The sequence below is a fragment of the Aricia agestis genome, chromosome 16 (assembly GCF_905147365.1).
Source record: "Aricia agestis chromosome 16, ilAriAges1.1, whole genome shotgun sequence".
In the NCBI taxonomy this organism is placed as follows: domain Eukaryota; kingdom Metazoa; phylum Arthropoda; class Insecta; order Lepidoptera; family Lycaenidae; genus Aricia; species Aricia agestis.
Window position 1 is genome coordinate 2,453,153 of NC_056421.1, and position 20,588 is coordinate 2,473,740.

Consider the following 20,588-nt stretch of genomic DNA (forward strand, 5'->3'; position numbering starts at 1 on the left):
TTATTCCCACACTCTGCATCACAACATAAACCTAATTTATGAGGGAATTCAATTTCCCTTAATTTATCGTTACAGATCTTAGTATACAATATATATTTATAGTAGTGCCTTTTTAGGGTTCCGTACCCCAAGGGTAAAAACGGGACCCTATTACTAAAATTCGATGTCTGTCTGTCTGACTGTCTGTCTCCAGTCTGTCTCTCAAGAACGGCTACAGCTATACATCTGTAATTTTCACAGATAGTGTATTTCCGTTGCCGCTGTAACAACAAATTCTAAAAAAAATAATTTTCCCATACAACAAACCTGATTTTTTTGGCCTTTATTGCTAGATATCAATAATGGCAACAGCTAGGCACTTGAAATGTTCACAAAATACTCAATTGTATTTATTTGACTATAATATTATGTCCTCCGTAAAACCCTGTGTATGTTTTTATGCCAGTTAGAAGTTGAGACACTTTAAATATTGAAAAATAGACTCCTGCCATGTTTATGTTGTTGTGTGTTTGTGTTTTGTTTATATTGAAAAATCGACCTCGAAGTGCTTCGAAACTGTTTTTCTTGTGCGTTAAACAAATAAATATAGAAATTGATCATAATCCTAATGTGTTATATTGTTATTGAATTTCACGCAATTATGATTTATATATTTTCATATGGCTAACCGGAAGTCAATGAATGTTTCCTTTGGAATAAATAAAAATTTTGAAAAATTGTATAAATCTGTTTTATTTCTATTTGTTTTTATGCGATAACTGTAAGAATGGATCTGTCAGAATATATTATTCCAATTCAAATGTGGTATAATATATTCTGATAGTTCCATTCTTTCGGATTTATTATTAAAGAGTATCGTCACCCCACCCAGCTAAAAATTCAAATTTCCCACTATAGAGAATTGTAGAATTTTAAATTTCCCGCCAGCTGACGTCACTTCACTTCAGCGCGCTCTGCCCCTACACAGGTACTAAAGAATTTGAGGGGTACCGTACACTTTTTTCTATGAAGTTCCGCTACTTCTCCTTGTGAGTATAGTAAGTAATCTGTGGTATAGTATTCCAAATTTAAACTAGTAAATCACTGCTAGTAATCTGTGTAACGTATTCGTTGGTCGGAACTCGGAGCCGTCGGAGCTGTCGTAGACCTCGGAGCATAATAAAATACTCTGTGCCTCTGAGTCGGAATTCGGAAATTCGGAATCAAGTCGAATTACGTACCTTTTCTTTGGCTTGTTATTTGATTGAGTACGGTATATTCAGTTTTACACAAGCTTTCAACGAAATTCACAGACAACTTTTTCCTTACGAAACATAAAATGCCGAAGAAAGCACCAAAAAATGCATTCTTCTTCTACATGCAAAGTTTTCGGGAAGAACAGAAAAAGAAAGGCGTACATTACGAGAGTACCGCTGAAGTAGCCACTGCAGCCGGACCGTCGTGGAAGGTAAGTTTTGCTGACAAAGAACTCGAAATTCGTAGAAACACCTTATGCTGTCCCATCGAGCATAAAATCAGTAGAAGCGTAACTTCATGGTAAAGCTTTGTGTTTTGAAAACAAATTCCAAAACGCTGCGGTAACTGTGCTTAAATTGGCCGATACCGTTGCTGCACTGCCACTGGTGTGGTATTGACTCAGCACAAGCTCGATTTGATCAGCAATAAGTAATGTGTTTTGGACAGATGATATTTAAATGTGAAAGTGTGTCTGTTACCTCTTAAATTATTCATCAAGCCCCATACGGTCACCGGTGACCGAGACACAATAGAAATTCTATTGAGTCTCGTTTTTTCATGATCGACGGGTTAACCTATCAAGCCCCAAGTGGCAGCCAGCGTAACAGTTGAAAATCTACCTGTTGTGTCTGCGATACCCACAATGGACGGATTAAACCACTGAAAACTTTGAATAAACTTTAGCATGAAGATGCTTTTGGTTAGGGCCATCCTGAAAAATGGTGTGTTGTTTGCTTGACATGCATATTGTGCATTAATTTGTGGACAAATTCTTGTCATTCATATAATAATAATAATAACTTTATTGGTGCAGAAAATGGAGATTACAACCAATGTTTCTAATAACTAATCACAGTTTACAAAATTACAATCTCGTCACTGGTGGGTGAAGCACTGTTACCCACGATAGGTTGAAAAAACTGTAGTAAGGGTTAACAGTCCCTTTCCCTATAGATGTTCCAAATTAAAAACTACTGACGTATAATTCTAAATTTAAACAAGACATTAATACTATATATTTAATATATAATTGTGGTGCTCTATGTGCTGTCACAACATCTTCAAAGTATCATAATAATAATCAAATTAATATTTAGGATGCACCACCAGCGGTCCGGGCGAAATTTGAAAATATGGCTAAAGAAGCCAAAAAGAAAATTACCAATGATGAAAAGTTCACATCTCTCGGTGTACCCCTGTCTCACATAGAGAATCAAGAACGAGAAAGGGATGAAGCTGAGAAGAATGAAAAAGAGGATATTATAAACATGGTGAAAACCCGCACTCTTGATGGCAGTGAGTAGAAAATCTTTTATCATCTTTTTTGTTAATTGGATTAAGTAATTTTTGTTGAAAAGTTCATTAAAGTGAGTTCAGCAACTTATAGCTGATAAATCATAAAAACATACATAACTTTTAAATAACTATTACATTATGAGGTATAAGATACATTCAAGAAAATAATAGTCCATCCAAAAGATAATTTTGAGGCATCAACAAATGAGTTATTTTTCTTTACTACTTAAAATTAGTTAGATAAAAAGGAAGTTTAATGATTTGGGATAAAAAGGAAGTTAAAAAATATATGTAATTGATTGTACTGTCGGTTCTTGGTGGAAATCCATGTTGAACACTAATAAAACACAATTTTTCGTGCACATATAGTGGAAAAAGTGCACGAAAAATTGTGTTTTATTAGAAGTTTAAAAATTTACCTTTATAGTCCATATCAATCTTGAAAAGTTATGATAGATCAGGGGTCAACAAATGGCGGACCGTGGTCTGCATCCGGAGCGCCGACCCATTGTGTGCGTACCAAGCATGTTTGAAGACGATTTTCGTTCATCTTAGGACTTCAACATCTCCAGGATTGAATGCCAATATATATAGCTTGCACCAATATTTCACTCCAAATTTACTTTATATAATTTTTTTTTCTTATCTGCGATCAATCCACGGATTATAAGCAGATGTGATGAACTGATGTTGGCGGTTCAGAGATTCCTATCCAGTGACAGGAACTCTACATTATTTTATTTTCCTCTATTCTCTGAAACTCTTATCAATGTCTAGGGTCTACTTTATATAATAAATAATAAATATGTAATAAAATTAAATTATAATATAAATTAAAACGGACTCCAAGTGAAACTAATTGGTGACCCCTGTGATAGATATTGCATGCTGTTGAAACCATTGGTGCTTTAGGCACCTTGATTACCTTTACCTCTATTTTACCCGTTTCTTTTTTATTTTTGCTATAGTGTATTCAACTTTATTATTATTTCAGGCATACTCGAAGAGGACTTTTATTTGATGGATGTGAATAGTTATTGTAAAACGAATATGGCGTATCTGATTGGGGAGAGCACTTTGTTGAGATTCAATCTACGAGACGGGGTTAAGGATATTTATCATCAAGTTATAAATCCGGGTAAGAAGCCAAAATATTATGTTAGTGACACCAAGAATCCTTAAGGCGAGGTCTTATCTCAGTCCAAAACGATAACCTTGCAAGCAACCAAAGACCAAGTGTGTACACATCGCAATAAGATTAATTTTAGCTAAGCATACAATTGTACTTTCTGGGGGAGGATCTTCTCTATTTTTCATGTTTTTTTAAATATCTTTCTAAAATATAAATATTAAGAAAAAAGATTGTTCGGTTCAGACCTTTTTAAAATAGATTCATTAACAATTTATTAAAATAAAATGTAAGTTATTCTTGTTAATACTTATATTTATAGTTTAAGTTTAGTTTTAAGTTGTACAAATAAAGTATTTTCTATTCTATTCTATTTCAATGACAAAGAGTTTTTTCAGAGGTGAGTTTGTAAATTAATTACAGCGAAAGTATTATTTTTTATGAAAATGTTTATGGCTTAAATCCTTTTAAATATTGTGCTCTGTATCTCATAATTTTTTACATTTCGTTATTATATTGGAACTAAGTAAATCGGGTGTCAAGAAATAACAAAATGGGGTTTCACCTCGCCTTAAGGTACCATTCCGATCAACATGGTAAGCGACCCACAAAAAATCAAATAAAATACTACTTTATAATAAAGGCTGTAGGTTTAATTTTGCTCTATGCCACTACAAAGCAGCGGCGGCATGCGTCACCAGACCAATGTCGGTAGAAAATTAAACTTATAGTCTGTCACAAAGTAGCATTTTATTTGATTTTTGTCATTTGCGGTAGCTTGCGGCAAAGAAGCTTGAAGTTCTTGCGACTTGCTATGCGAGCAGCGAATACCTGCACCACTGATAAGCCGCGTTCTTTTACGGATCATTAAGAGCCAGTCCACAAGGCGCGTTGCGTCGACGCAGCACTGCCGTTTGACCCATGGCCGGCCACACGGGCGCTGCGTCATCGCAGCGTTATTACGAAGCAGTGTTAACGTTAACACTTCCGCTTCGTCTCGGGGGCTGCTGTCCGTCATGTGTGTTACATTTTGGTTATTTGTATGTAAAATAACGCAACGGCAGCGCTGCGTCGACGCAACGCTGATGCAACGCTCCGTGTAGACTGGCTTTAAGGGTCTCTTCAGTCTTCACATTGTATTATATTATGCGGCAATGTGATTTTTAATAAGTGACCTATTAAAAACCTAATCTTTTTTTCGTAGTATTAAGACACTTGAGTTTAGCTACTATAATGGCCAATTATTCTAAGAAAATGTTCATAAGCCAGATTGTGTTGCATGCACAGAATCATATTACATAATGATTCATTAACAATGATGTACTTATAAACAAGACTTTCTATTAAACGTGTTGTGAGAAACAAGAAACCAAGCCTTGGTTTCCTGTTTAGATATGCTTATGGTATAACATAAAAAATGCGGTCTACGTTTTACGACATTTTTTATGTATAAATTACATCACTTATCATACTACTTATGTTACTTATCATACGACTTTAATGCCAACAATTTTTTTAATATCACATACTAGGCGTTCAGCGTGGCTTCGCCTGCTATGATATAGCATTGTACATACCCAAAAAATATCAGTCCAGTAGTTTGTGTGATTAACACGTACAAACAATAATTCAATTGGTTTTTTCCACATTTTCCTCTGATTCTTCGGTCCTATTTGTCGCAGGGTTATGTTGTGTAGCCTAAAGCCTTCCTGATAAGTGGACTATCCAACAAAAATAATTTTTCTTTACGTCCCAGTAGTTCCTGAGATTATCGCGTTCAAGCAAAGAAACAAAATGGCAAACTCTTCAGCTTTATAATATTTGACGACCTCTGAGGCTCAGTGGTTGAGCGCGTGGTCAGCGCCCAAGCTGGGGGTCGTGGGTTCGAATCCCACCGACGGAACAAAAAAAAGTTTTAAATGTTCCTGGGTCATGGATGTGTATTAAATATGTGTATCATTTAATAAAAATCTTAAATATGTGTATAGTATAAAAGTATTAAAAATATTTCCATTGTCTGGTACACTGTAACACAAGTCCTTCAGGTACTTACCACGGGGCCAGACTGAAGTGGTATGAAGCGTCCATATTATTATTATTACTAGCTGTTGCCCGCGACTTCGTCCGCGTTAGCAAGTGGATCACATTCACATTCCAAGTATTATTTACTGTACAGAAATATTCAATGTACAGAATTGACTTTCCTACGATTTTATTATTATACTAGCTGTAGCCCGCGACTTCGTCCGCGTTAGCATAGTAGATCACATCCCAAGTATTATTTATTGTACAAAAATATTCAATGTACAGAATTGACTTTCCTACGATTTTATTATATATAGATGTTCCGCGCGGCTTTGCTTGCGTAATTTAGGAATTTCACGCAACCGTACATTTTTCCGCAAAAATAGCCTCTGTCCCTTCACGTGGTCTATTCTTCATGTTTGCCAAATAACATAAAAATTGCTCCAGTAGTTCTTAAGATAATAAGCAATTTCAAATAATTTCCCTCCGTTTTTTTACATTTTCCTCTATTTCTTTGCTCTTATTAGTCTTAGCGTGATAAAATATAGCGTATAGCCTTCCTCGAGAAATGGACTATTCTAACACTGAAAGAATTTTTCAAATCGGACCAGTAGTTCCTGAGATTAGCGCGTTCAAATAAGCCCTTTCATATAATTTCCCACGTTTTTTCCACATTTTCCTCTATTTCTTAGCTCCTATTAGTCTTAGCGAGATAAAATATAGCCTATAGCCTTTCTCGATGAATGGGCTATCTAACACTGAAAGATTTTTTAAATCGGACCAGTAGTTCCTGAGATTAGCGCGTTCAAACTTCAAATAAGCCCTTTCATATAATTTCCCCCGCCTTTTCCACATTTTCCTTTATTTATTCGCTCCTATAAGTCTTAGCGTGATGAAGTATAGCCTATAGCCTTCCTCGACCAATGGGCTATCCAACAGTAAAATAATTTTTCAAATCGGGCCAGTAGTTACTGAGATTAGCGCGTTCAAACAAACAAACTCTGCAGAATTATAATATTAGTATAGATAGATGTTCCGCGCGGCTTCGTTTGCGTTATTTAGGAATTTCACGCAACCGTACATTTTCCGCAAAAAATAGCCTATGTCCCTTCACGTGGTCTATTCTTCATGTTTGACAAACAGCATAAAAATTGCTCCAGTAGTTATTAAGATAATAAGCAATTTCATATAATTTCCCCCGTTTCCTTCCACATTTTCCTCTATTATTAGCTTCTATCTTAGCGTGATAAAATATAGCCTATAGCCTTTCTCGATAAATAGGCTATCTAACACTGAAATAATTTTTCAAATCGGACCAGTAGTTCCTCAGATTAGCGCGTTCAAATAAGCCCTTTCAAATAATTTCCCCCGTTTTTTTCCACATTTTCCTCTATTTCTTCGCTCTTAGTCTTAGCATGATAAAATATAGCCTATAGCCTTTCTCGATAAGTAGGCTATCTAACACTGAAATAATTTTTCAAATCGGACCAGTAGTTTCTCATATTAGCGCGTTCAAATAAGCCCTTTCAAATAATTTCCCCGTTTTTTCCACATTTTCCTCTATTTCTTCGCTCTTAGTCTTAGCATGATAAAATATAGCCTATAGCCTTTCTCGATAAATAGGCTATCTAACACTGAAAGAATTTTTCAAATCGGACCAGTAGTTCCTTAGATTAGCGCGTTCAAATAAGCCCTTTCAAATAATTTCCTTCGTTTTTTCCACATTTTCCTCTATTTCTACGGTCTTATTAGGCTTAGCGTGATAAAATATAGCCTATAGCCTTCCTCGATAAATGGGCTATCTAACACTGAAAGAATTTTTCAAATCGGACCAGTACTTCCTGAGATTAGCGCGTTCAAATAAGCCCTTTCATATAATTTCCCCCGTTTTTTCCACATTTTCCTCTATTTCTTCGCTCCTATAATTCTTTGCATAATAAAATATAGCCTATAGCCTTCCTCTATCAATGGGCTATCTAACACTGAAATAATTTTTCAAATCGAACCAGAAGTTCCTGAGATTAGCGCGTTCAAACAAACAAACAAACTCTGCAGAATTATAATATTAGTATAGATTATATAGGTATAGATACACCACACAATAAACAACACAAAACATTTAAACCTACAACATTTCCAGGTAAAATTCCCCTTGGCTACACCTACGATGTGAAAATCGGCTGCGAGGAGTTGGGTCTGCAGATGCCTGACGAGGACAACCCCAGCGATCAGATCCAGATCCTGGCCAATATCATTGACTACCTGAAACAGAAGAAGCAGGCCACCAGGGTGCTGCCTCCGATATTCACCATGCCCGACAAAGTCGAGCAGGTGCAGGATTTCATCATGCAGATGTGTTATCGAGCTGGTAGGTATTCCTTCCGGAAGTATTTGACTTGTTCTTCCATTGTGACTTTTTGGACTATACCCTGCCAAAATATTTCATTATAACCGACCTACGTCATTTGGCCCGGTTCTGCCAATTCAATGTTAGTCGCGATCAGTCAGCTGGGTTTAACTTTTTTCTTTTCTTTCCTTTGTTTACTACAATCTGTCTCCTGAGTATGGGACATTCAGCAGTATTTTGGTTGGTGCTGTTGTTGGCGCGCTCGGTATGTGACCTGTGTCACATCCTCTTTTTTAAACAGCAATATATATTACTGTAGTATATCTTGCGGTATTTTGCGCTTTAAGCGTCGTGCTTTATTGTCATTATTCATTAATGATTGTGCCAGGGTTTAACATAACGCGACTAAATTATGTGGGTAAGCCCCCTGCCTGTGAATCAACTTCACTGATAGTTCATAGTACCAGAGTACCTACATAATAAATATTGTATAGATTGTCAAAACGCTTATCGTGATATCTACATACAAACACAAAGCACACTTTATGGCTATTCACGGTTCACCTAATTTGCTTTCACACTTAGGGTTGCCAACTAATATACTGTTTTAAACAGTACTTATCTATACTGTTTTTCAGCATCAAAATGTGATTATGACGTATTAAATTTAGGCATTCAGTCTTTTTAAAATAGGTTTTGCGAAAAGTTTTCATAATGTACGTATTTAAAAGAATAAATAAAGAAAATACTGTTCATTTTTAACCGACTTCCAAAAAGGAGGAGGTTCTATGTTTAGCTGTGGATGTGGATATATATTTATTTTATGTAAGTATGTGCAGCGATAACTCCGCCGTTTGTAGACCGATTTTCAAAATGTTTGTTTTGTTGTATAGGGTATGATAGTGGATTGGTACCATGTTCATAAAAGTGGTGACCTGTTGATGGGATCCAGGAGTAATCGAGGGAACTCCTCAAAATCACCATCAATCTCTTCTTAGTCTGTGATCACCATAGATTTTGGTTTTATATGAAGTACTTCGGGCAAATTTTACCAGAAAGTAAGATTTTGCACCATGGTTCGAAGGTGGTGAACAGACCTCCAACCTCCTTGAAGATACATGTAAATTGGAGGTTTCGGTGTTGTTTTAAGAACTGAATGCATATGCTACTAAGCATATTAGATTATTCGTCATCATCATCACTACCCTCACACCACGCATCATTGTATTTTGACCCAATTATTAGTACTTTTCATAGTATTTTAGGTTGAGACAGATGCCTTTGGTCAATATACTGTCGTTTGATGAATGATTTTGTGAAAATCCTTTTGTTATTTTAAAATATCATATAATTAGTACTTAGCGTTATGGTTACCAAGGTAGAAATTTGGTAATGGGATCCATAAGTAATCAAAGGAACTCCTCAAAATTTAAATGGAAACATGTGCCGATTTTGCTTCTGTATAAAAAATTCCAGGCAGATTAAACTCCATAGTGAGGTGAGCTGCTTAAAAACATCGACCAAAACAAATATAAATCGATACGGACTTGAAATAAAATATTAGAATTTTATGTTATTTGTAAAACCAAAAACTAATTCCTATCCCATTAGTACCTACTTTTTTTATTGTAAATTCAAGGAGCAAAATAAGACAAGTACATAATTTACAAGAAAAATTGCATTTATTCACTTAAATTATAAAAGAGAAGTAATTAAAAATTTGGTTTGTAAGAAATAACAGCTAATAAATAATTTTGTCAGCATACAAAGATTTTGTTAGCAATCATTAAAATCAGGCTGCTTGGCAAAGGCCTCCCCCAAAGACTTCCTCTCCTCTCTTTCTATCTTCTATCTTTCTTTCTCCTGTGCCTATGTGTGATCACCTTCAATCTATTTTATTTAGGTGAGGACGAGACACTTTTCCGTGTTTATAAGCTGGATACGTTGCTGTTTACGTTGGCAAATGCACTGAAACGGCACTCAAACGAGGGACTACCGAAGGAGTCTTTAGCTCTTGCACAGCTGAAGAAGGATAGCTTCAAATACAGTCCTGGTATTGGATGTGAGGTAAGCTATCTTCTAAATGCGAAAGTTTGTCTGTCTGTTCCAACTTCCATACAAAATATGGTCTTTCTGTTATCATGTGCCAAAACAATAAAAAATAACAAGACTACCGAATTGTAGTTGGAGATATTTATTTTTAATTTTATTTGAATTATACATAATATATTATATATTATTTTATATAAATTTATATTATACATGTATATTATTTATATATGTACCTAAGTATATAAATTTTTAATTAAATTAGTTTTTATGAATATTATTTCTAATATTTATATAAACTATTTTTTTTAAACTGTTAGTAGTAGTATAAGCACATATTAAGGCGAGATCGCACTAGCCAACACTACGCTGTGGAGCGACGCGATATTAGCGCGCGCGCTTAGTGCGGTCTCGCCTTTAATGTTAGTAATTTGTCCAGACAGTTTATCAATTTCAATGTGATAATAAACTTATTTATTCTGTTATGCTCACCAGCATCATGAGGAGACGGACAAGTCTGTGGAGTGCACCCAGTCCCGGGCCAAGCGCTGGAGCTACACCGTGCTGGATCTGTGCTGCGGGCTCGCTGACGTTGAGATTGTGCCCGGCAAGCATGTGCCCAGTGACTTTGATTTGGAGGTATGGAACGTTTTGACCTCAAGCTCACTGGAGGACTGATATCAAACTGAAACCAAACGGATACGATTTTGACACGAGCCTGTTCGATTTCAACAGTTTTTGACGCTTTAGACATCTAAAATAGCGCTTGATCGTGCTGCGGATTGATTTGGAAATTGTTGGAACCAATCAATATCGTATCAGTTTGGTTTCAGTTTGATATCACTTATCAGTTTCGGGGGTGTATTCTATTTTGGTTAATTATGATTTAAATACTTATTTGACATCAGTTATCAAATGTCCCGTTTTAAGTAAAAACATAAATGTTTATAAACTAATAACCTAGCATTTGAAAGACAATTGCTAAAAATTAACAAAATGAAATGTTTAATTTCAGAGTATTCAAGAACTGCAAGAGAGGAAGTTGGGAAGACTGACACCGGCCATCGCTGGCAGAGTAAGTATATTTTATAGTAACAGTTGTCTGAAATTGTAATGTATTGCATAGAATTAGAACGTTAGAAAAGGCATTCCATACAATCGTCAGCGCGAAAATGTGTCGCCCTCGAAATGAGTGAGCTCACTCATCTGAGAGCAGTGTGCCTTAGGACGCGGTTACCGCCGGACGTGTTTAATTCACTAATTACCGCGTTGTTTTTCGCTACATTTCGCTCCAGAATGCCGTCATGTGCCTTCCGACAGTGCAGTAACAAAACAAGGAATACAAATAAAGACAAAGGTGTAATATTTCACACGTAATTACTAAGGCTGGTTTTACAGTCACGCGTTTCGCAGCGCCGTTGGAGCGCGCGCGTTCGAAGCTGTAACAAACGTATGGACGAACGGCGCTGCTCAAGCGCGCGGACTTTAAAACGCAACTACTACCCCCATACATATCCGAGCGCGCGCGCTCCGACGGCGCTGCCGAAACGCGTGACTGTAAAACCAGCCTAAGATTTTATTATTATTTAAATAAGAGAAAAATCAAAGCGAAGCGTAAAATGAGCGAAAGAGAAAGTAGTATATGATATTACTGTAAGACAAAAAAGGACGACAATATTTTCACATTTTGCATGCAAAAATATTGCTACAGTTTTGACGGCATACGTCGTATCTAAGTATTTTGATATCGTTGATGAATTGCACTTTCGTGTCTACTCGCTAGATTAATGTTAAGTTAATCCTAGGTTAAATATCATCGGATATAAGTATGCTTACGAAAAATTAAGAGATAGTTTTTTAATGACTTATGAGGCTCTTCGTACGCAACTTTACTCACTTTATACTCGTACGATTATACTGATTTCATCAAAGTCGGTTTAATGATAAAGGCGTGAAGAGGTAACAGACAGACACACTTTCTCATTTATAATAGAATTTTTTTACATGTAGTACTCTCTCCGTAGGGCTGCTGGAAGAGATTTCTTTTTAGAAATAAGCAGATCCCTTGTGTCGTCTTTCTGTGTAAACTGTTATATTATTGTTATGTTTTCCTGTGCACGATAATAAAAAAAAATAAAAAAATAATATGCAACAAAAAACGGCCAAGTGAAAAACGGACTCGCACACAAAGGGTTCCGTACCATTATAGAGCAAAATTAGGCCAAAATTTGTATTTTTTTGTATGGGAGCCCCCCTAATTTTTTATTTTATTTTAAAACTAGAAAATGCCCGCAACTCCGTTGCGCCAAAACTTGTTTATCGTGACGGAACCGTACATTTTTCCAGGATAAAAAAATAGCCTATGTCCTTTCCCGGGACTCAAAATATCCCCATACCAAGTTTCAGCAAAATCGGTTCAGCGGTTTGGCCGTGAAGAGGTAACAGACAGACAGACATACACACTTTCGCAATTATAATATTAGTATGGATTATTATTAAATATTAGAGTACACATATAATTAAGGACTATGAGAAAAATTCAAGTACCTACCTTTTCATTATTGATATAGAGCAAAAAAGGCCAAAAAAATCTCGTTTGTTGTATGGAGCCCCCCTTAAATTTTAATTTTATTTTGATTTTAGTATTTGTTATAGCGGCAACAGCCAACAGATATACATAATCTGTGAAAATCTCTACTCTCTAGCTATTACCGTTCTTGAGTTACAGCCTGGAGACAGACAACGAAGTCTTAGTAATAAGGTCCTGTTTTTACCCTTTGGGTACGGAACCCTAAAAACTTAAAACGCCTCCGTGGTCTAGTCAACGATATCAAAATACTACGACGTATGCCGTCAAAACTGTAGCAATGTTTTTGCATGCAAAATGTGTATCGAGAAAATATTGTCGTCCTTTTTTGTCTTACAGTAGTTGCATATACTACTTTCACTTTCGCTCATTTTACGTTTCGCTTTGATTTTTCTCTTAAAATGGAAGACAATAATTTAAATATTAATAAAATCTTAGTAATTACGTGTGAAATATTACACCTTTGGCTTTATTTGTATTCCTCGTGTTGTTACTACACTGTCGAAAGGCACACGACGGCATTCTGGAGCGAAATGTAGCTAAAAACAACGCGGTAATCAATGAATTAAACACGTCCGACTGTCACCGCGTCCTAAGGGGGATATTAGATTATCATATATATTGGATCCGAGATCCAATAGTCAATGATATTGGATAATGTAATATAGACATATGATTCATTTCATCCTTGATCATAGATTTTTGACATTTGCTGAGAGATTGGATCCAATACGGTCATAGAAATAGGTGTCGCCAGTTATTTAATATAAAAAAGAGTTTTTAATTTCTTGTTCGTTAATATGTTTCAAATAATGATGACTCTCAGATGAGTGAGCTCACTCATTTCGAGACGATCTGACGATTGTATGAAATGCCTTTTCTAACGTTCTAGTTCTATGGGTCTAGTGGTATAGAGCGCGGCTCTTGACTCGGAGGCCGTGGGTTCGATTCCCGCGTTGGAAACATGTTATTTCATAGTTTGGTTAGGACAATGCAGGAGGCTGATCACCTGATTGTCTGACAAGTAAGATAATCCATGCGTTGGATGGGCATGTAAAAAGTCGGTCCTGCGTCTGATCTCTCGCCGGTCATGTCGGTCTTCCGTCCCACTGGGTTATGAGAGTAAATCAAATCAAATCAAAAATTTTTTATTTCTGAATAAATTTAAAATAAATGTTTTCAGAAAGTCCTGATGCCTACCACCGGTTCGGAAACTAACCCGGCGAGAAGAACCGGCGTAAGAAACTCGCACAGGGCCCACTTTTTTACCAAAAAAAGTGAGAAAAAAATTAATCTTTTAAAATAAAGTTTACAATTTTGTAACTAAATATTATATACAATATCCACATACATAATTAAAGAAATAGAGAGTGCTCTTGTGTACTGCGCACACACTTGGGCACTATAAAATTACTCTTGCGTAGCTGGCCTGGTTTCAATGAAACCGGCCACCGTCACCGAAACCGGTGTGGGAGCAATTATTATTATACTTAATATTTCAGGTACCAAGTTCCTGCAATACAACGATGAATGACTCTATTGATACGTCCTTCAACTCCACACGTTCTGGTATGTACCGAAAATATATTACTATCTATTTAAATTATCACTTATATACATATACACTACGAATAATAAAATCTTAGGAAGAGTAAGTGTGTCAAAAAATTTGGCCACGAGTCTACAAAATGTGACCCGAATACATGCATAAAGTACATGTATTTTAAAATAATTATTAAATTTTATAGATTTATTGATAAAAACTCTAAAACAATACAAATACCAAAAAAATAATTATTGATTTATTTTATTTTACATTGAAAAAAAAATGGATTTATTAACTGTAAGCCACGTGATTGGAAACGCTAATCTGAAGTAGTGACGTCCTCGTTCGTGTCAAACAAAATTGACAGTTGTTAGGTTAAACACTTTAACTCACTTTTGCTCTGTCTACACTTGTTTTGTTTCATGAACGATGACGTCATACATCACATAACCATAATGCCGCGTTTTTGTGACATATTTTGAATTCAGTATTTAAAATATTTTTTTACTCATTCTAGGGCATAATAATGAATAAAATATTAATTTACAGGTATTATTGTAAACAACTGAAGCGCTTAAAACTATTTTTAAAAAGTTGCCAACTCCCGGATTATTGTCAACGGCTTTATATAGGTACAATATAAATGTTATACTCTGTTTGTAAAAACTTTCTTTTGTTAACAGCTACAGCTTCTAAATCTTCCCGAGTTCACGTGCCGCTGCGAATGCCGAAAACCGATTGTAAGTATGCATTATATTTTGTTATAAATATATTACATTACAAAAAAACGCTTTTTTAGTTGTTAAGTGTTTTGAAAACAAAGCCATATTTGCAGTCATCTATGATAAGTTATTTCTTCTTTCAAAACTTAAAAAAAATCTTATTATTAATAATTATTCTATTATTGGATGTATAACAAAGAATTTGAATGTTGACTAGATAAATATTTGCAGATTCGACTAAGATAAATCAAGCTCCAGAACTGACTGAAGACGACTTTCCCAGTCTACCGCTGCGCGCCGGGAAAGGTAAGATTTGTGAACAAACTTGTCTTGTAGTTTACTTCACAGAAACTCTGGGCATATCTTTATATATAAAACTCAAAGGTGACTGACTGATATGGTGATCTATCAACGCACAGCCAAAACCACTGGACGGATCGGGCTGAAATTTGGCATGTAGGTAGATGTTATGACGTAGGCGTCCGCTAAGAAAGGATTTTGACCAATTCTACCCCCAAGGTGTCAAAATAGGGGATGAAAGTTTGTATATAATAATATTTGCTAACGCGAGCGAAGCCGCGGGCAAAAGCTCGTTTATTATAAAACTAGCTGTCCTAGCAAATGTTGTTTTGCCATATAAAGTATTTCGCCCATATTATTTTATTGAAGTGACTAAATAAGTATGTCACCATGGCCAGGGCTGTAGCTAGAGTCAGATTTGAGGTAGGGCAGCATAGGTTACAGGTAGGGCGGAAGTAAAAAAAAATCATAATTGATTGATTTTCTTGGATTTTGGTATTTTTTAAGATTGGGCATTATGATTTTAAGGTAGGGCATAGCCCCACAATGCCCCCCCCCCCCCCCCCCCCCCCCCAGCTACGGCCGTGACCATGGCTGATGGCAACGTCCATCGCTATCCCGTCGCACAAACAATGGTCGCCGTCAGTCTCGAGTTGTAATAATTTTCTATTATTTATTCAACAAATGCACTTATCAATGTAAAAAGTAGTCAGTAGCCGATTCTCAGACAGTACTGAATATGCATATAAAATTTGGTAAAAATCAGTAAAGCCTACCTACGGTACTACGGTAGAGTACCTACGGTAACTAACATTGTGACACGAATTTTATAGATAAGAAGATATTCTGCATCTGTAATAATGCCCGTTTCCAGAGGTATTTTTACGAGAGTTTATCAATTCACTATACTTACTCGGCGAAACATGGCGGTAGCGGTCATTGACTCCCTGTCAAAAACTTGTCATTTTCTGTTTACAATGAAGTGTCAGATGTTGTCAATCGCGGCTTTATATAGAAAATGACAAGTTTTTGACAGGGAGTCAATGACCGCTACCGCCATGTTTCGCCGAGAACAGTATAGTGTTCTTGATTCTCCCTGAAACATTACCCAATCAACAAACTTTTGAATAGATAAACTACAGTCAAAAAACCTCGAAACGGGACACAGCCCGCGCATCGTATAACTTTGAGATTGACATTATATGCATCTTAAGTTTAAAGTGGTGCAGTTTTAAGTAAGAAACTCTTGTGCTAGTTTTAGTATTATAGTATTTTAACTAAAGTCTAGAATCCAAAATGTACAGGCAGTAAATATGTAGGTAATGTGCGTTTATTAAGTTTTTGTAATTATTTTTTCTTGTTTTCAGGCCGCGGTATGGGGATGAGAAAGTAAAGAACTTACATACATCATGACGACAAAATATTTTTGTACTGAGAAGAATTTGTATTTTTTTAAAGTTTTTAGTTTAAATGGTGCTTAAATCTTTTTGTTTATTCTTAGCTTTTATTCTCATTTATCGAATTATCAAGTCATTGCCAAATAAAGCCATAATTTATTTTTTTTAAAGCGACAATGTTTTGTGCTAGTCTGATATGTTATAAAAGTTGCTTGAAAGACAAGAACAAAAAATTTTATAACCCAAATTAATAATGCGTATGCAAATCTTCGCTAATTATTGTCGTAATCACGAAAACACCCGAATGTATGAAACGTAAGAGCCCCAAACAATGCACTTGCATTTTGAACCTTGTTCAAAGGAAATATAAGTAATTTATATCATAATTATTATAGCCGGTTGTTAGCGACAGCGGACAGCCGTCGCTAACTCACCGGGAAGCCATCGTGGCGTTACTATGGTAACGTCCAAGCAACGTCAGGCGCCTCTACGTCGCTACAAAGCGCTAGTTAAGTTTAAAACAGCGCTTGCAGCGACTCTTCCGACACTCGGGAAATACGACCGTTGCCAAAAATTACGATCTATGCGCATTATCACTTTGGGACATAAAGTTAATATACCTAGCGGAATAGAGCAACAATCTCGAGCTGTCAAACGAAACCGAAATTGGTTTCATCTGTGTGTAAAAATATGTGTACACAAGCATGATTGAACATAATTTCTATGAGATTAAATTATCAACGTGCGGCACGTGCCGACTGGACGTCAAAAAAAGAGTGCTGCTGTCGTGTATCACACGTCTCTTTCTACCACGCAGTGTTACTGATGTGTAACACTGCGTGTTGTGTGTGTGCGAGTGACATCTCGCTTGCTCAGGGCTTTGTTTCTTTATTCCGTTAGGTATAGTGCGTCAAGAAAGTGAAGAAATTAAAAAGTGGCAACATCGTAGTGTCATCCCTTTTTTTCTTGACTGATTTGAAAGGGATGACACTACGATGTTGCCACGTTTTAATTTTGTCACTTTCTTGACGCACTATATATTAACTTTATGCTTTGGGAGCACTGTACATCTTTTTGCTCATGACAGAAGTGACGTACCTAAGGATATAAAATAAGTTTTTTGTTGAATGCCAAACAAATGTTATGAGTTTTGTTGAAAATAATGTAAATAGTTCAACAAGTCTGTGATATTTGATCTTACTAATACTATTTTGTAAGTGAAGGTTTACTTAAAAATTTGTTACCGCTCGAGTCAATAATTGATTTATAAAAATTTATAAGAGTACCGCAAAACCGATCTGCTAATACTTGTCGACTCAGTTTTTCTATAGAATGGCAGACGATGTGGGCTAAACCGTGATGTTTATGTTGAGTTAATGTAGCACCATTATGCAAATATAAATCTGTTTGTTAATTTGTGACGAATTCACATGCTGATTTTTTTATTATTTAGTCAGAAAAATAAACACATTCAAGGTAAGGTTACCAGTTACGACGGAAATAATCCATACTTCATTTGAATAACTTATATTCAAATTATAGACTACTTCCGCTTTGTAAGGTCAATAGGGAATATGCAGACCATTTTTTTATTATTTTTATTCAATATTCACTTCATTTTGATAAAGAAAAAAGAATAAACATAGCTGTAAGAGTAGTAATTATTTTTTAATAAAATCTTAAAAATATTGGTTTCATTTGACAAGTTCAAACGCTCATATTTCTCGCGCGCTTGAGGCGTGACGTCATAGGGCACGTCCTGTCAGTTACCCGCGTTCCACTTCGTGTTATAGCGATCAAAACACACAAAATAGGGGGCATTTTTATCGTTTTAGCTCAAAGTGGAACGCGGGGTTTATTGTTGTTTTCATTGAGAGGTTTGATAATTAACAAAGTGTTCTTAAAATATCGCGTAATAATGGAAGACGAAAAAAAACCATTTTATAGATATTGTATGGTACCAATGTGTCCGAACACCATAAAAAGTACACCAAATAAAGTATTTTTTGCTGTTCCAAGAGATGCAAACATCCGTAAAAAATGGTGTAAGGTTATGCGAAGGGATAATGTATCTCCAATATCGCGTCAACATTGTTGTGAAGACCATTTTAATGTAAGTACTTACTTATATTACATTTGGACAAATAACATCGTGTAGTTTTGTAGAAATCCAAAGGTTAACAACTTTCTTTAAGTTCATAACCTTATTTATGTCATAACATCTTAGAAGATTCTTCATCTAAGCTCTGCATATACTTAAAAAACTATTTTCTATGTACTTACCTATATGTAAAGTTATTTATTATTTCTACTTAGGTATCCCAAGATGCTTCACCAAGTGTTGTGTTTATTTCAGATCGAGGAAGATACAGTAAATTATATAAAATACAAGCTCATGAAAGAACAAGGCGAAAAAGTTAAATTACTATTAAATAATCCTTTGTTGTTGTGCCTCATAAATTTCAATGCCAAAAACGAAATATTCCATCACCACAGGAGGGAATGTATGCTGTTAAGAAAAGAAGATTATCACTTATAAATAAAGCTCTCTCTGAACCTGAAGTCAACAGAGAAAATGTTTTAGGAAGTGAAACTTCACAAACAAGTTATTGTGATGCCGGACCAAGTACTTCCTATAGTGAAGGCTCTGAAAATTATCTAGTGAGGCCTAGTACCTCTCTTATGGATGTTTCTGTATTAGAGCCCAGTACCTCCCATGTTGAAGTCTCTACTAATACAGAAATCTTACTTAGTGACAAGTGTGTGCAAATAAATATGAGATCAAACTTCAGAAGTAAAGCCATTCAAGTTAATTTAACTACAAAAAAGACAAATGTAGCTTTATCTCCTTTTCCCCTTCCATCACAAAATATTGGAACTTCACCAATAAAACCTGTGAAAACTGTTGTAAAAAGAAAATTATTTGCAACTAATTCTGATAGTACATCTATTTCTTCTATTTCTTCACAGATATCTCATGATTATGAACCCTGTAGCTCATTGGACTTAAGTTATTGTGTGCAAGATGAATCAGAAGATTCAGATGATGAAAAACATTTTAAAAATGTAATGCGCAGTAGTATTTTAAGTGCCATAGATAGAGAACCCAAAATGTTACTAGGATTACCTAAACAGTCATACCATATAATAAAACTTTTAAGTGAAAACATTCCACTTTCAACTGTAGACATATTAATAACACTTAAGAAATTGAAGTTAAATGAATCATTCAGCATACTTGCTTTGCATTTTGGCTACTCACAGAGCACTATCAGTAGAATATTCAATAAAAGTTTACCTCTTATCGCATCAAAAATGAAAGACTTGATTGTGTGGCCAACACCAACTGAGGTATATAAAAATTTACCTATATCATTCAGAGCTAGGTATTCAAATGTTATTTCTATTATTGATTGCTTTGAAATCCAAATTGAAAAACCTTCTGATGCAGTCCAGCAATCACTTACTTGGTCACAGTACAAAAAATGTAATACATTGAAGTATTTAATTTCATGTACACCAGATGGGTTGATTAATTTTATATCTGATGGATATGGTGGAAGAGCTACAGATGTCACAATAGTGCAAGACTGTGGTTACTTGGACTGTTTACCTCCAAAAAAAGCAGTGATGGCTGACAGAGGGTTCAAAGACTTGTCACATTTACTGGAAGCTAGGGACTGTACCCTCATCCGGCCACCTTCTGTTTCACAATCTAAACCTAGCACCAAAGATGAAGTAAAGCAGTCAAAGCGAATAGCAGCTTTGAGAATTCATGTTGAACGAGTAATAAATAGATTAAGAGAGTTTCATATGTTGCTGCCTCATGCTTGTGTAGACCATAATTTAATACCTGTCATTGATGATGCAATAACATTAGCATGTGGTTTGGTAAATATTCAGGATGTTTTAATAAAAAAATGAATTAAGAATACATTTGTTTTATTTCAGATA

The 20,588-nt window shown here is 35.5% G+C and overlaps 2 protein-coding genes across 3 annotated transcripts; both read left to right on the forward strand.

Moving 5' to 3' along the window:
* The first annotated feature begins 1,176 nt into the window (after positions 1-1,176).
* Positions 1,177-16,926, forward strand: LOC121734661 (protein maelstrom homolog). Of its 2 annotated transcripts, XM_042125261.1 has the most exons (12): positions 1,190-1,216; positions 1,293-1,447; positions 2,334-2,532; positions 3,527-3,670; positions 7,827-8,054; positions 9,937-10,100; positions 10,578-10,721; positions 11,098-11,157; positions 14,172-14,238; positions 14,899-14,955; positions 15,169-15,243; positions 16,605-16,926. In XM_042125261.1, exons 2-12 carry the CDS (start codon positions 1,319-1,321, stop codon positions 16,628-16,630), a joined length of 1,293 nt encoding a protein of 430 aa, XP_041981195.1. In that variant the 5' UTR covers positions 1,190-1,216; positions 1,293-1,318; the 3' UTR covers positions 16,631-16,926. The 2 variants fall into 2 exon arrangements, with proteins under 2 accessions (XP_041981194.1, XP_041981195.1); XM_042125260.1 differs by having other exon boundaries at positions 1,177-1,447.
* A 1,407-nt stretch (positions 16,927-18,333) lies between these two features.
* LOC121734658 lies at positions 18,334-20,562 on the forward strand. The gene is made up of 2 exons (XM_042125257.1): positions 18,334-18,747; positions 18,991-20,562. The coding sequence occupies exon 2, from the start codon at positions 19,137-19,139 to the stop codon at positions 20,556-20,558; it is 1,422 nt and encodes a 473-aa protein (XP_041981191.1). The 5' UTR covers positions 18,334-18,747; positions 18,991-19,136; the 3' UTR covers positions 20,559-20,562.
* Positions 20,563-20,588: the final 26 nt, after the last annotated feature.

Coding starts and splice junctions, on each gene's coding strand:
- LOC121734658 (XM_042125257.1), top strand. CDS start 19,137: ATGTATGCTGTTAAGAAAAGAAGATTATCACTTATAAATAAAGCTCTC.
- LOC121734661 (XM_042125260.1), top strand. CDS start 1,319: ATGCCGAAGAAAGCACCAAAAAATGCATTCTTCTTCTACATGCAAAGT. Junction 14,239..14,898: donor CTTCAACTCCACACGTTCTG/GTATGTACCGAA, acceptor TTTTGTTAACAG/CTACAGCTTCTAAATCTTCC. Junction 15,244..16,604: donor ACCGCTGCGCGCCGGGAAAG/GTAAGATTTGTG, acceptor TCTTGTTTTCAG/GCCGCGGTATGGGGATGAGA.